The sequence below is a fragment of the Hemiscyllium ocellatum genome, chromosome 26 (assembly GCF_020745735.1).
Source record: "Hemiscyllium ocellatum isolate sHemOce1 chromosome 26, sHemOce1.pat.X.cur, whole genome shotgun sequence".
NCBI lineage: Eukaryota > Metazoa > Chordata > Chondrichthyes > Orectolobiformes > Hemiscylliidae > Hemiscyllium > Hemiscyllium ocellatum.
This window is the reverse complement of record NC_083426.1, coordinates 7,675,824-7,689,322: the sequence shown is the minus strand read 5'-3', so window position 1 is coordinate 7,689,322 and position 13,499 is coordinate 7,675,824. Positions and strand designations below refer to the sequence as shown.

At 42.3% G+C, this 13,499-nt stretch overlaps 1 protein-coding gene across 2 annotated transcripts in view; it reads right to left on the bottom strand.

Moving 5' to 3' along the window:
* The window catches only part of LOC132828316 (lamina-associated polypeptide 2, isoforms beta/delta/epsilon/gamma-like), a 64,855-nt gene extending 63,425 nt beyond the window's left edge, over positions 1-1,430 (bottom strand). For both annotated transcript variants that reach the window (XM_060845308.1, XM_060845310.1), the window contains exon 1: positions 1,332-1,430. In XM_060845308.1, the coding sequence (XP_060701291.1) occupies positions 1,332-1,427 (96 nt within the window). In that variant the 5' untranslated portion in view covers positions 1,428-1,430. The remainder of the gene's footprint in view (positions 1-1,331) is intronic.
* Positions 1,431-13,499: the final 12,069 nt, after the last annotated feature.

The window sequence follows — 13,499 nt, the reverse complement described above, 5'->3', positions numbered from 1 at the left end:
CTGTACTTCACAAAGAGTTCCATCTATTTCTGAAGTAAGTCTGTTAAGGAGCACTTTGGTGAAGACCTTGCTAATTACAAATAGCAGTGTTACAACTCTGCAGTGGTTGTAATCAATGTTTCCCTTCTTTAGTAGCTTGACAATTGTTCCTCACCTCCAGTTTTCTGGGGTATTTTCAGCAGTCCAGTCCTTGTGGAAAAGATGTGCGAGGTACATCTTAACTATGTTCTTGCCATGTTTCAACAGATCTGCTGTTAACTCATTGATTCCAGAACACCACCTGCTCTTCACACTCTTGCTGTTCTTTTGACGTCTGACATGGTCATTTCTTGCAGGCTAGGAGAAAGTGAGGACTTGCAGATGCTGGAGATCAGAGCTGAAAAATGTGTTGCTGGAAAAGCGCAGCGGGTCAGACAGCACCCAAGGAGCAGGAGAATCGACATTTCGTGCATAAGGGCAAATGAAGAAGGGCTTATGCCCGAAACGTCAATGCTGCCTGACCTGCTGCACTTTCCCAGCAACACATTTTTCATTTCTTGCAGGTTGGCATTCAGCTTCTAAACATCAATTCTGTCGAACTTAAACATGGAGTGAGGTTGGATAGATCAAAAATCTCCCAAAAGCATTTTATCAACCTCATCTCCAGCTCCTTGTCAGTCAAGCAGCACCCTGCTGTCCTTCCATAAATCAGCTCCTGTACAGCATCTTGGAGTCAAAGCCAGACCCAAGTTGGGAAGGAGAAGCATTGGGCATGTGGCAAGAACCCATCCTTTAAAAAGCCATCATCACTACAAAAACAGCAAGAAGTAGCAGAGTTCAATCCCTAATGTCAGCCACTCTAATAAATTCAAATAATTCCAAAACACTTGAGTAACAAACGACAAAGACATTTTCACCCCTTGTCCAATACGGCAATGAATAAAACAATTCAGATTCTCTCCTTCCTGAATAATCTGTAACTGAACAAATGCTGTGTATTTAGTACCATTCAATGACGTTAAACCAGACTGTCAGTGTAGGATAAACATTGAAGAATGAAGTTTCAGATCATTAACAGTAATAAGCAACAAATAAGCATTCTCACTTGAAGAATTAGACATCAAATTAAGCAATGCTTTTGAAGCCACATTGGGTGCCATTTACATGTTAAGATTTTGCGTGACATGTTTTGGAGATATAAATGTATTTGTATTCTATCCTGAGCGCACTTTTACCACACCCAAAATGGTCTTCACACCCAAATCTTCCACCAAGCTCTCAAAATGCTCATAGTCTGAACAGAGATTTACGACTAGCATTTAGAAATCGCGTAATTTCATTAAAATGCTAACCTGATAAAGAACGAAATACTTTTCTTTACTCCCAAACGTTTGCTGAGTTTTAAACACTTTTTCCTGGCTACTCCATCCGCCATTTAAAACCGTCATTCGCGGACAACCGGCAATACCATTCCGCACAGAGGGGAGATTCGATAAACACGCACACTTAGAAATGCAACTATACAGCGGAAGATTTAGTTTTTTTTAAATTGATCGTTTTTTAAATGTAAATTAACAGTTTTAAATGATTCTTTTGAAGAGACTTTTCAAAACGGTTCAACCTTTGTGAGGTATTATAACATCACCTCCCCTCTATTACACAAGTTGCATTGCCCGGTTTCAGCGCCATTTTCATTAACGGTTTTTCGCTTTGAATGTTTTTGGAGGGATTTTGTTTTATTGACCAGTACTTTAGGGGGTTTTTATTTCGTGGAGTTTCAAGCCAAATTGTTCAAAATTACGAACTAGTAAAACGAATTCCTTGCTGCATGTTATAATTCCTTTTATTCACTGATGAGTCGTGGGTGTCTGGGTCAGTATTTATTGTTCACCCTATTGCCCTTGAGAAGGTGGTGGTGAGCTGCTTGAACGGTTGCAGTCCATGTGATATTGATAAACCAACATTGTTGAGGGAGTACTATTAGGAACTTGACCCAGTGATAGTGAAGGAACTGTGGTCTATTTCCAAGTCAGGGTAGTGAGTGCCTTCGAGGGCATGGTGTTTCCATGTATCTGCTGCCCTTTACCTTTGAGGTGGAAGTGATGGTGTTTGGAAGATGCTGTCTAAATGAGCGTTGGTAAATTTCTGGAGTATATCTTGGAGATGCTATACATTGTTGTGGTTCTGTTCGCCGAGCTGGGAGTTTTTGTTGCAAATGTTTTGTCACCTTTCTAGGTAAAAAATGAGGTCTGCAGATGCTGGAGATCACAGCTGCAAATGTGTTGCTGGTCAAAGCACAGCAGGTTAGGCAGCATCTCAGGAATAGAGAATTCAACGTTTCGAGCATAAGCCCTTCATCAGGAATAATGATTATTCCTGATGAAGGGCTTATGCTCGAAACGTTGAATTCTCTATTCCTGAGATGCTGCCTAACCTGCTGTGCTTTGACCAGCAACACATTTTCACCTTTCTAGGTGACATCTTCAGTGCTTGGGAGCCTCCTGTGAAGCGCTTGTGTGCTGATTCCTCCGGCATTTATACTGGTTTGAATCTGCCGCTTCTGATTGTCAGTTGCTGTCTGCTGCAGTGGCCGGTATACAGGGTCTAGGTCGATGTGTCTGTTGATAGAATTTGTGGATGAGTGCCATGCCTCTAGGAATTCCCTGGCTGTTCTCTGTTTGGCCTGCCCTATAATAGTGGTGTTGTCCCAATCGAATTCGTGTTGTTTGTCATCTGAGTGTATGGCTACTAGGGATAGCTGGTCATGTCGTTTCATGGCTAGTTGGTGTTTATGGATACGGGTCGTTAGCTGTCTTCCTGTTTGTCCTATGTAGTGTTTTGTGCAGTCCTTGCATGGGATTTTGTACACTACGTTGGTTTTGCTCATGCTGGGTATCGGGTCCTTCGTCCTGGTGAGTTGTTGTCTGAGGGCGGCTGTTGGTTTGTGTGCTGTTATGAGTCCTAGTGGTCGCAGCAGTCTGGCTGTCAGTTCAGAAATGCTCCTGATGTATGGGAGTGTGGCCAGTCCTTTGGGTTGTGGCATGTCCTCATTTCATTGTCTTTCCTTAAGGCATCTGTTGATGAAATTGCGCGGGTATCCGTTCTTGGTGAATACCTTGTATAGGTGCTCTTCTTCCTCTTTTTGTAGTTCAGGTGTGCTGCAGTGAGTTGTGGCCCTTGTGAATAATGTCCTGATGCAACTTCGTTTGTGTGTGTTGGGGTGGTTGTTTTCATAGTTCAGGACTTGGTCTGTGTGTGTGGCTTTCCTGTCTACCTTCATTGTGAATTCTCCGTTCGGTGTTCTTTGTACCCGAAGAGTACAAGTCCTGAACTATGAAAACAACCACCCCAACACACACAAACGAAGTTGCATCAGGACATTATTCAAAAGGGCCACAACACACTGCAGCACACCTGAACTACAAAAAGAGGAAGAAGAGCACCTATACAAGGTATTCACCAAGAACGGATACCCACGCAACTTCATCAACAGATGCCTTAAGGAAAGACAATGAAATGAGGACATGCCACAACCCAAAGGACTGGCCACACTCCCATACATCAGGAGCATTTCTGAACTGACAGCCAGACTGCTGCGACCACTAGGACTCCTAACAGCACACAAACCAACAGCCACCCTCAGACAACAATTCACCAGGACGAAGGACCCGATACCCAGCATGAGCAAAACCAACGTAGTGTACAAAATCCCATGCAAGGAGTGCACAAAACACTACATAGGACAAACAGGAAGACAGCTAACGACCCGCATCCATGAACACCAACTAGCCACGAAACGAGACGACCAGCTATCCCTAGTAGCCATACACTCAGATGACAAACAACATGAATTCGATTGGGACAACACCACTATTATAGGGCAGGCCAAACAGAGAACAGCCAGGGAATTCCTAGAGGCATGGCACTCATCCACAAATTCTATCAACAGACACATCGACCTAGACCCTATATACCGGCCACTGCAGCGGACAGCAACTGACAATCAGAAGCGGCAGATTCAAACCAGTATAAATGCCTGAGGAATCAGCACAGAAGCGCTTCACAGGAGGCTCCCATGCACTGAAGATGTCACCTAGAAAGAGGACGAAACGTTTGCAACAAAAACTCCCAGCTCGGCGAACAGAACCACAACAACGAGCACCCGAGCTACAAATCTTCTCACAAACTTTAAATGCTATACATTGCTGTTACTGAGTATCAATAATGGAGGAAGTGGATGTTTGTGGATATTGTGCTGATCAATCAGGCTGCTTTGCCTTGAATGGTGTCATAGAGATGTACAGTATAGAAATGGACCTTTCAGTCCACGCCGGCCAGATATCCCAACCCAATCAAGTCCCACCTGCCAGCACCTGGCCCATATCCATCCAAACCCTTCCTATTCATATACCCATCCAAATGCCTCTTAAATGTTGCAATTGAACTAGCCTCCACCACTTCCTCTGGCAGCTCATTCCATACAATTACCACATTCTGTGTGAAAAAGTTGCCCCATAGGTTTCTTTTATATCTTTCCCCTCTCACCCTAAACCTATGCCCTCTAGTCCTGGACTCCCTGACCCCAGGGAAAAGACTTTTTGCCTATTTACCCTATCCATGCCCCTCAATTTTGTAAACCTCTATAAGGTCACCCCTCAGCTTCTGATGCTGCAGGGAAAACAGCCCCAGCCTGTTCAGCCCCTCCCTATATATCAAATCCTCCAACCCTGGCAGCATCCTTATCAATCTTTACTGAACCCTTTCAAGTCTCACAACATCTTTCCAATAGGAAGACCAGAATTGTACGCAATATTCTAACAGTAGCCTAACCAATGTCCTGTACAGCTGCAACATGACCTCGCAACTCCTTTACTCAATATTCTGACCAACAAAGGAAAGCATACTGTTAGAAATGTAAGATTCCAAAATGTATAGTTAGGAACAAGCTTTAAAGAAAAGCAAGCATAAATTGATAAATTGTATTTGAGATTACAGGGAACAAGAAATATTGCAATATTTCTTTAAAAAAAAATCAAGGTCTAAACAAAACATTGGGAGATGAGGAATGGCCATGAGGTTGCCCTAAAGCTGTTCAGTGGGTTAAATCAGCTCAGCAATTGATCTGGCAACGTAACATGAGAAGCAGAAACAGAAGGCAAAAATAATGATAAGCCACGGTTGATGAGGTAATAAAGAAAAGGACAAAACTAAAAGGATAAGGAAACTGGAATGGTGGCGGCGGTATGTTGAAAATAAAGGGAGGAGAAGGGATCGGGGAGGAGATGTTAAGGGGTCTGGTAGACAGGAACAAGGGTCAAAGTGGAGATCCCCACAGGCGGCATGTTATTAATGTGGAAAGACAGGTCACTTTAAGAGAGAGTGTCTAGATCCGAAAAAGGAAGTAAAGGCCGTGCCATCTATGAACCTTGATGAAAAATAGGGGTGTCGGGAGTTCCTGCCCCCAGGGACCCACCAGGAACCCTTGGTAAATTTAGAAGGTGGGACCTTACAAAGAGGACGTAGTTATCCTAGTCAATACGGGGGCAGCAAGGACATCCTTAAATTTTAAGCCCAAGGGAGTGGGAACGAAAAAAAAAGTTAATTGGATTATGGCAACAGTTTTGTGAGGAAGGCACGAAGAATCAGTTTTGCGTTCATGACGAAATATTGCCACCAAATTGGGGATTGAATTAACTGCTATGGAATCTGTTGAGGTTCTTAAAAATGAATGTGCTCGAGCAAAACAATTACAGAAACAGAATGAGAAGTCACAAGTGACTGGTAAACAAACAGAACTGCGTGATTACAGTTTTTAAAATGTTTTAATCACTTGTTGTATTTCCATCCTGAATTATATAATATATATAATTAATAATTAATATTTATAATAATTCAATTGTGTTAGCCTGAATCAATATTAATTGGCAGGATTCCTTCATACATCCACAGTGACCTGTCATATTGATTCATGGTTACTTTAAAACATGACTGCATTAATTCATTGTTAATTAAAGAATGGAAAGCTACATTACTGGCCAGAGTGTGTGCAAGTAGTGGTAGCAATAGCCTTATTGTTAGAGGAGAGTCGGAAACTTACTTTTAGGGGAGCCTTAGTAGTCAGCACCCCCTACAGGTACGACCAGGAGAAGAAAGGGGCATGATTAGAAGAGCTGCTCTGAGGGAATGGAAAAGAGACATCTGGTGGGTGAGGGAGTGATACCAGCCAAAAACAAATTCCCCAATGTGGACCCACGTTGGAAGGGTATGGATGAACGCGATAGAGGAAAAATGAGGGACTTTCGAGAAATGGTCATTTTGGGTATTAAAGATGTGGCACCTAGATCTCAGAATTTTGTGAAAGCCTTTGAAGTCAGACAGGCAGTTTCATTGATGACTTTTGATGAAGAATAGGGGAGTCAGGGGTTCCTTCTTCCTGAGATTCACCGGGAACCCTTGATAAATCTAAAGGTGGGACCTAAAGGAAAGGAAACAATGTTTTTAGTGGATACGGGAGCAGCACAATCATCCCTAATCTTTAGACCCAGCGGTGTTAAATTAACTAACAAAGGTCTCAAGGTTTCTGGAGTAAAAGGCAAAGAATTCTTAAATCAGAATGCAGGACAATGGCTCACAGACTCTAGGATCTTGAAATAGGAGACGATCTTAATAGAACAGGATGACCTTGTGTTAGTCACAGACAGTTGCTTGAATCCAGTTGCGTTTCTGTGGTGGAGACAGGGTTTGGCCCTGGCAATCCAGAACATGACTGCCTTGATATTACTGAATATCAGACTAAAGTGCGAATGAACTTAAGAGACGTACCGTTGCATGCGAGAGCTTGGTTGTTTATCGACGGGTCCTCCCGGATGATTGAGGGTAAAAAGCACAATGAATATAGTAAACGGGATAGAGGGAAGCATTATTGAGGCTGAAAGACTGCCTAACGGCTGGTCAGAGTTCAGTGATAAGTTTTTAAAGACCTATATTGTGGCGCTCGGCTCTTCTTTGTCTATTCTTAGGAATAAAGGCCTGTTGGTACAGACATCACCACTCGAGTTTGCAGTACATCGAATACAACCGGGTGATTGGGTCCTGATCAAGACCTGGAAAGATACCAAACTGCACCCGAGCTGGGAGGGACCAAACCTAACCCTCCTAACTAGTGAAACAGCTATTCGGACTGCTGAGAAAAGGTGAAGTCATCACACTCACATTAAAGGTCCTGTGAACGCCCCATTGGCGGAGTGGCACGCTCATCCTACAGACAACCCTCTGAAAGTTAAGCTGAGAAAGAAAGAATGAACTGAGACAAAAGACTCTTTTAATGTTTGCTGATATATATATATATTGTTATTGATTGTAAGAGCTCATCTCTCCCTGGCACATAAAAGATTAAGACAGATAGGCAGGACGGTAGACAGAGGTTAGAGATGGACGGGTACTAGTATTGTATTGTAACGTTAGTAGTACTAACTATTCAAGGAGACAGGAAAAATCACTTTACTACACTATGCCAAAATTATGCTGAACAAGAGAGACTTACCAACGGTTGGGACTGTGCAGAGGACCCACACCATGGTGAACCTGGGATCCCCACCTCGGTAATACCGCTCACCAAAAAGGAAGTGTACAATGTACAACAATTTGACTCGGGCTCAAATGATACAAAGTGGAAATCTGACAGGGGTAAATATAACTTTGCGGGATGGTTCCTTAGACGAGCTCCGACAAACCCAGGGAATTGTTGGTGGACTTATAATTTCCCCACCGAAAGGACCAATGAATACCACCTGTTTTTGTAATCAGAATGACGCCACACCCTTTCAATTAGGAAAATCATCTTGTGTCTACACCAGCCAAGCCACTGCCACGAGCGTTCCCCGAATATTGAACGGACCATATTGGGTATGTGGCCGGAAACCTATTCATTTATGCCCGGGGAAAAATACGGTCGAGTGACCAAATGTATAGGAATAAATGCAAGTTTTGATGTTGATGAATCACTCCCTCAAAGCCAGAAAGGCTGGAGTGGCTATTGTTACCTCGCTTATGTAGTCCCTCAGCTCCGATTAGAAAAACATGAACACAACCTGAGGAAGGAAGGGGGAATAAGACGTAAGGCCTGAGAGATCTCTGACACTATTCCCAAACTACGGCACTGCAAGGGCAGGGGTAGAGATACATAAACTGGAGGCTGCCCTTGAGAAATTAATTAATAATACCGCTGATGTAATGGGAGAAATTCAGTCCCAAATATCGGCCATAGCCACCGAAATGATTGCCACAAGATGAACAGCCTTACAGAATCGAATGGCTCTAGACTATATCTTGGCCGAAAAAGGGGGAACCTGTGCACTAATTGGTAAGGAATGCTGCACGTTCATCCCAGACACTTCTTCCCTAGTGGAAGATAAGGCGGAAATATAAAGAAAAAGATAAAGAATATAAAAGAAATTGGGGATAAACTTCGAAAAGATGAGAAATGGGGACTGACCGTTGAGGAAAATGGTTAGCTAATTTAGACATTTATGTATTACTGATAATAGTAGGTTTAATAATAGGATTGAACGTGTTAAAGTGGATAATGAGTAAGTTGATAATGTCCTTAATAGGACAACAATCAATGATGGTCATGACAAAAGTAAGCGCACAAGAAAGAGAGAGTAATAGATTACTCCTAGAGTTTGAAAAAATAAACAGACTTAGGAGAGCAGAAATGGCAAGATTGTGAACGTCTACACCTTAGGGTGAAAAGAGGGCAGAAAATAAAAATTGCAAAAACAACAAATGGTAAAAGAAAAGAAATGGGGGAGTTGTTAGAAATGGGGAAAAGTGTTGTTTTTGCAGATATAGAAAAAGCATACAGAAGGGGGGTACAGCAAGAGAACTATTAACTTTGCAGGTATTTAGGGAAGAGTATCTCTACTTTTCAGTGTATAATTGTGGTTAATTAAATACTAACTTTGGTGTGTAATTATTATAGCAAATAAGTTCTTTATAAAAAGTTATGTTTTCAGCAAAAAGCTGAGATAACCGAAATGCTTGGGCTATACAAAATGATACAAGTTAATGAAATATCCGAGGATGGAATGTACCAGCAGAAATGATACAAAATGTTAAACCAGATCTTGATGTACTGTTGACAAAATAATGTGTGTGTCAGCACTTACAGAGAGGAAGGTTGCCAACCTGGGGAAGGGGCAAATAGTAAGGGTGGAGCGCAGCTGGGCAGTGGTATGGCACAGTAAGAGATTGGGTAATTAGGAGTCTGGAGAGATGACCTCACTCAGCTCAAAGGGTATAACTGTACACTAACCTGAGTTCTAATTTGCTCATTTGCTTATGCAATTGAAGCCCTTACTTGTAAGTTCGTAATAAATTATCTTGTTTCCAGATTTGTTGGTTTCATCTAAATTTTATTAAGTTTGTTTCTTACAATACCAATACCTTCTTCACCATCCTATCTACATGCGATTCTACTTTCAAGGAGCTAGGAACCTGCACTCCAAGGTCACTTTGTTCAGCAACACTCCCTAGGACCTTACCATTAAGGTGTATAAGTCCTGCTAAGATTTGCTTTCCCAAAATGCAGCACCTCACATACATCTGAATTAAACTCCATCTGCCACTTCTCAGCCCATTGGCCCATCTGGTCAAGATCCTATTGTAATCTGAGGTAACCCTCTTCGCTGTCCACAACACCTCCAAATTTGGTGTCATCTGCAAACTTACTAACTGTACCCCTTATGCTCGCATCCAAATCATTTATGTAAATGACAAAAAGTAGAGGACCCAGCACCGATCCTTGTGGCACTCCACTGGTCACAGTGGAGAGTTTGGTTAAGAAAAAGAAGGAAGCATATGTAAGGTATAGACAGGATAGATCGAGTGAATCCTTAGAAAAGTATAAAGGAAGTAGGAGTACACTTAAGAGTGGTTTTCCAGTCTGAAAAACAACCCTCCACCGCCACCCTCTGTCTTCTACCTTTGAGCCAGTTCTGTATCCAAATGGCTCCCTATTCCATGAGATCTAACCTTGCTTATCAGTCTCCCATGGGGAACCTTGTCGAATGCCTTACTGAAGTCCATATAGATCATATCTACTGCTCGACCCTCATCAATCCTCTTTGTTACTTCCTCATAAAACTCAATCAAATTTGTGAGACATGATTTCCCACACAAAGCCATGTTGACTATCCCTAATCAGTCCTTGTCTTTCCAAATATATGTATATCTGTCCCTCAGGACTCCCTCCAACAACTTGCCCACCACTGAGGTCAGGCTCACTGGCCTGTCCTTACCACCCTTCTTAAACAGTGGCACCATGTTCGCCAAACTCCAGTCTTCCAGCACGTCACCTGTGACTATCGATGATGCAAATATCTCAGCAAGAGGCCCAGCAATCACTTCTCTAGCTTCCCACAGAGTTCTTGGGTACACCTGATCAGGTCCTAGGGATTTATCCACCTTTAACCGTTTCAAGACATCCAGCACTTCCTCCTCTGTAATATGAACATTTTGCAAGATGTCACCATCTATTTCCCTGCAGTCTATTACTCCCATATTCTTTTCCACAGTAAATACTGATGCAAAATACTCATTTAGTATCTCCCCCATTTTCTGTGGGTCCACACAAGGGCTGCTTTGCTGATCTTTGAGGGGCCCTATTCTCTCCTTAGCTACCCTTTTGTCTTTAATGTATTTGTAAAAACTCTTTGGATTCTCCTCAATTATATTTGCCAAAGCTATCTCATGTCCCCTTTTTGCCCTCCTGATTTCCCTCTTAAGTGTACTCCTACTTCCTTTATACTTTTCTAAGGATTCACTCGATCTATCCTGTCTATACCTTACATATGCTTCCTTCTTTTTCTTACCAAACTCTCAATTTCTTTAGTCATTCAGCATTCCCTATACCTACCAGGCTTCCCTTTCACCCTGATAGGAATATACTTTCTCTGGATTCTCCATCTCATTTTTGAAGGCTTCCCATTTTCCAGCCGTCCCTTTTCCTGCGAACATCTGCCTCCAATCAACTTTCGAAAGTTCTTGCCTAAAACCATCAAAATTGGCCTTTCTCCAATTTAGAACTTCAACTTTTAGATCTGGTCTATCCTTTTCCATCATTATTAGATTTAAAATAGAATCATGGTTGCTGGCCCCAAAGTGCTCCCCCACTGACACCTCAGTCACCTGCCCTGCCTTATTTCCCAAGAGTAAGTCAAGTTTTGCACCTTCTCTATTAGGTACATCCACATACTGATTCAGAAAATTGTCTTGTACATACTTAACAAATTCCTCTCTATTTAAACCCTTAACACCATGGCAGTCCCAGTCTATGTTTGGAAAGTTAAAATCCCTATAACCACATTATTCTTAAAATAGCCGAGATTGCCTTACAAGTTTGTTTCTCAATTTCCCTCTGAGTATTAGGGGGTCTATAATACAATCCCAAGAAGGTTGTCATCCTGTTCTTATTTCTCAGTTCCACTCAAATAAATTCCCTGGATGTATTTCCGGGAATATCCTCCCTCAACACAGCTGTAATGCTATCCTTTATCAAAAATGCACCCTCCCCCCCTCCCGCCTTGTCTCCCTTTCCATCCTTCCTGTAGCATTTGTATCCTAGAACATTAAGCTGCCAGTCTTGCCTATCTCTGAGACATGTTTCAAGCTTCTTCAATGTTGTTGGTGCTGTACCCATCCAGATAAGTGAGGATTATTCCATCATATCCTGACATGGGCCTTGATGATGATGGTCAGGCTTTGGCAAGTCAGGATGTGAATTATTTGCTGCAGGTTTCCTAGCTTCTGACCTGCTCTGGTAGCTACTGTCTTTATATTACTATTCTAGTCAGTTTCTGGTCAATAGTAACCCCTGAGATGCTGCTAATGGGGCATTTAATGATGAATTGAATTAGGATCTTAAGCAAGATTTCTCTTTCCCACAGGCAAGATTAATATCATCAGATTGGGTGGAGATGAATGCAGTCTCCAACATTAATCCTTTCAGAACAGTTACCTTGTGTAACCTCCTAAACTTTGTTTCCCCACTTAGTTACTTTTACGTTTATCACTACCCCATCTCCCAGAGTCTCTAAGGGTATGGAATGCTTTGCCTGCAACAGTCATAGATTTACCAACTTTGAAAGCATTTAAGTTGTCATTGGACAAACATATGGACATACATGGAATAGTGTAGGTTAGATGGGCTTCAGATTGGTATGACTGGTCGATGCAACATCGAGGGCCGAAGGGCCTGTACTGCGCTGTAATGTTCTATGTTCTATATTCACAAATTCAGATGGTCCCACTTCCAGAATAGCTTCTCTTTATACTTGGAAGATTGATAGGCCTTGAGGACAATGTGATTCATTCTGACTTTGTGAACTATTCTTCTGGTAAAGGATCTTTTATCTCTTTGATAGCCTTCACAGAGAATGTTCTTCCTCCTAAACCCAGTGGTTGGTCTATTATCTTACCTGGACACTCAATTTCCTGAATTCATTTTGCATAGGAGCTCTTCCCTGAAGATTCATGTGGCTGTCCCATAATATCATCTGGGGAAACCTTTATTTCCTCAATGCCCATCATTGAAGTTGGCTTCTTTGTCAAAGCAAGACTTCTTTCCTTAGAGAATTGAATTGAATTTAGTGTACCGAGGCACAGTGAAAAGCTTTGTCTTGTGAGCAGTAGGGGCAGATCAGAGTGAAGTAGCATAGGTAAGTAAATATTAGGTAAACATCAGCAAAAACAAGAACACAGGTGCAGGTGAATGTTAAGAGTTTGTGAGTCCATTCAGTATTCTAACAGTAGGGTAGAAACTGTTTTGAAACCATCTGGTGCATTTGTTCAGGCTTCTGTACCTTCTCCTCGATGGAAGAGGATGTAGAAAAACATAGCCATGGTGAGATGGATCTCAGAGTGCTGGTGGCCTTTCCTTGACAGTGGGCTTTGTAGATGGATTCTCTAGATGGGAGGTTGGCCTTAGTGATTATCTGGGCCGTGTTCACCACTATCTGTAACCGTCTCCGATTTTCAATGGTACAGTTCACATAGCAGATAGTGATACATCCAGACAGAATGCTCTCGATGGCGCACCTATAAAGGTTGGCAAGGTATTGCTGTCATTGCCAAATTTCCTCAGCTGCCTGAGGAAGAAGAGACATTGTTGGTCCTTTGTAACCAGTGCATCCACATGAAGAGTCCAAGAAAGCTTGTTGTGGATGACCACTCCCAGGAGCTTGACACTCTCCACTTGTTGCACCTCTATGCTGTTAATGTATGGGGTGTATGAATAATATCCTGCCGAAAATCAATAATGAGTTCCTTGGTTTTGCTGGCATTAACAGCTAGGTTATTCTCAATGCATCATTTTTCCAGGTCTTCTACCTCCTGTCTGTAGTCTGTTTCATTGCCATCTGAGATTTAACTGACTATGGTGGTGTTATCAGTGAACCTGTAAATGGCATTAGCCTGGTATTTGGCAAGACAGTCATGGGTATACAGTGAGTACAGTAGGG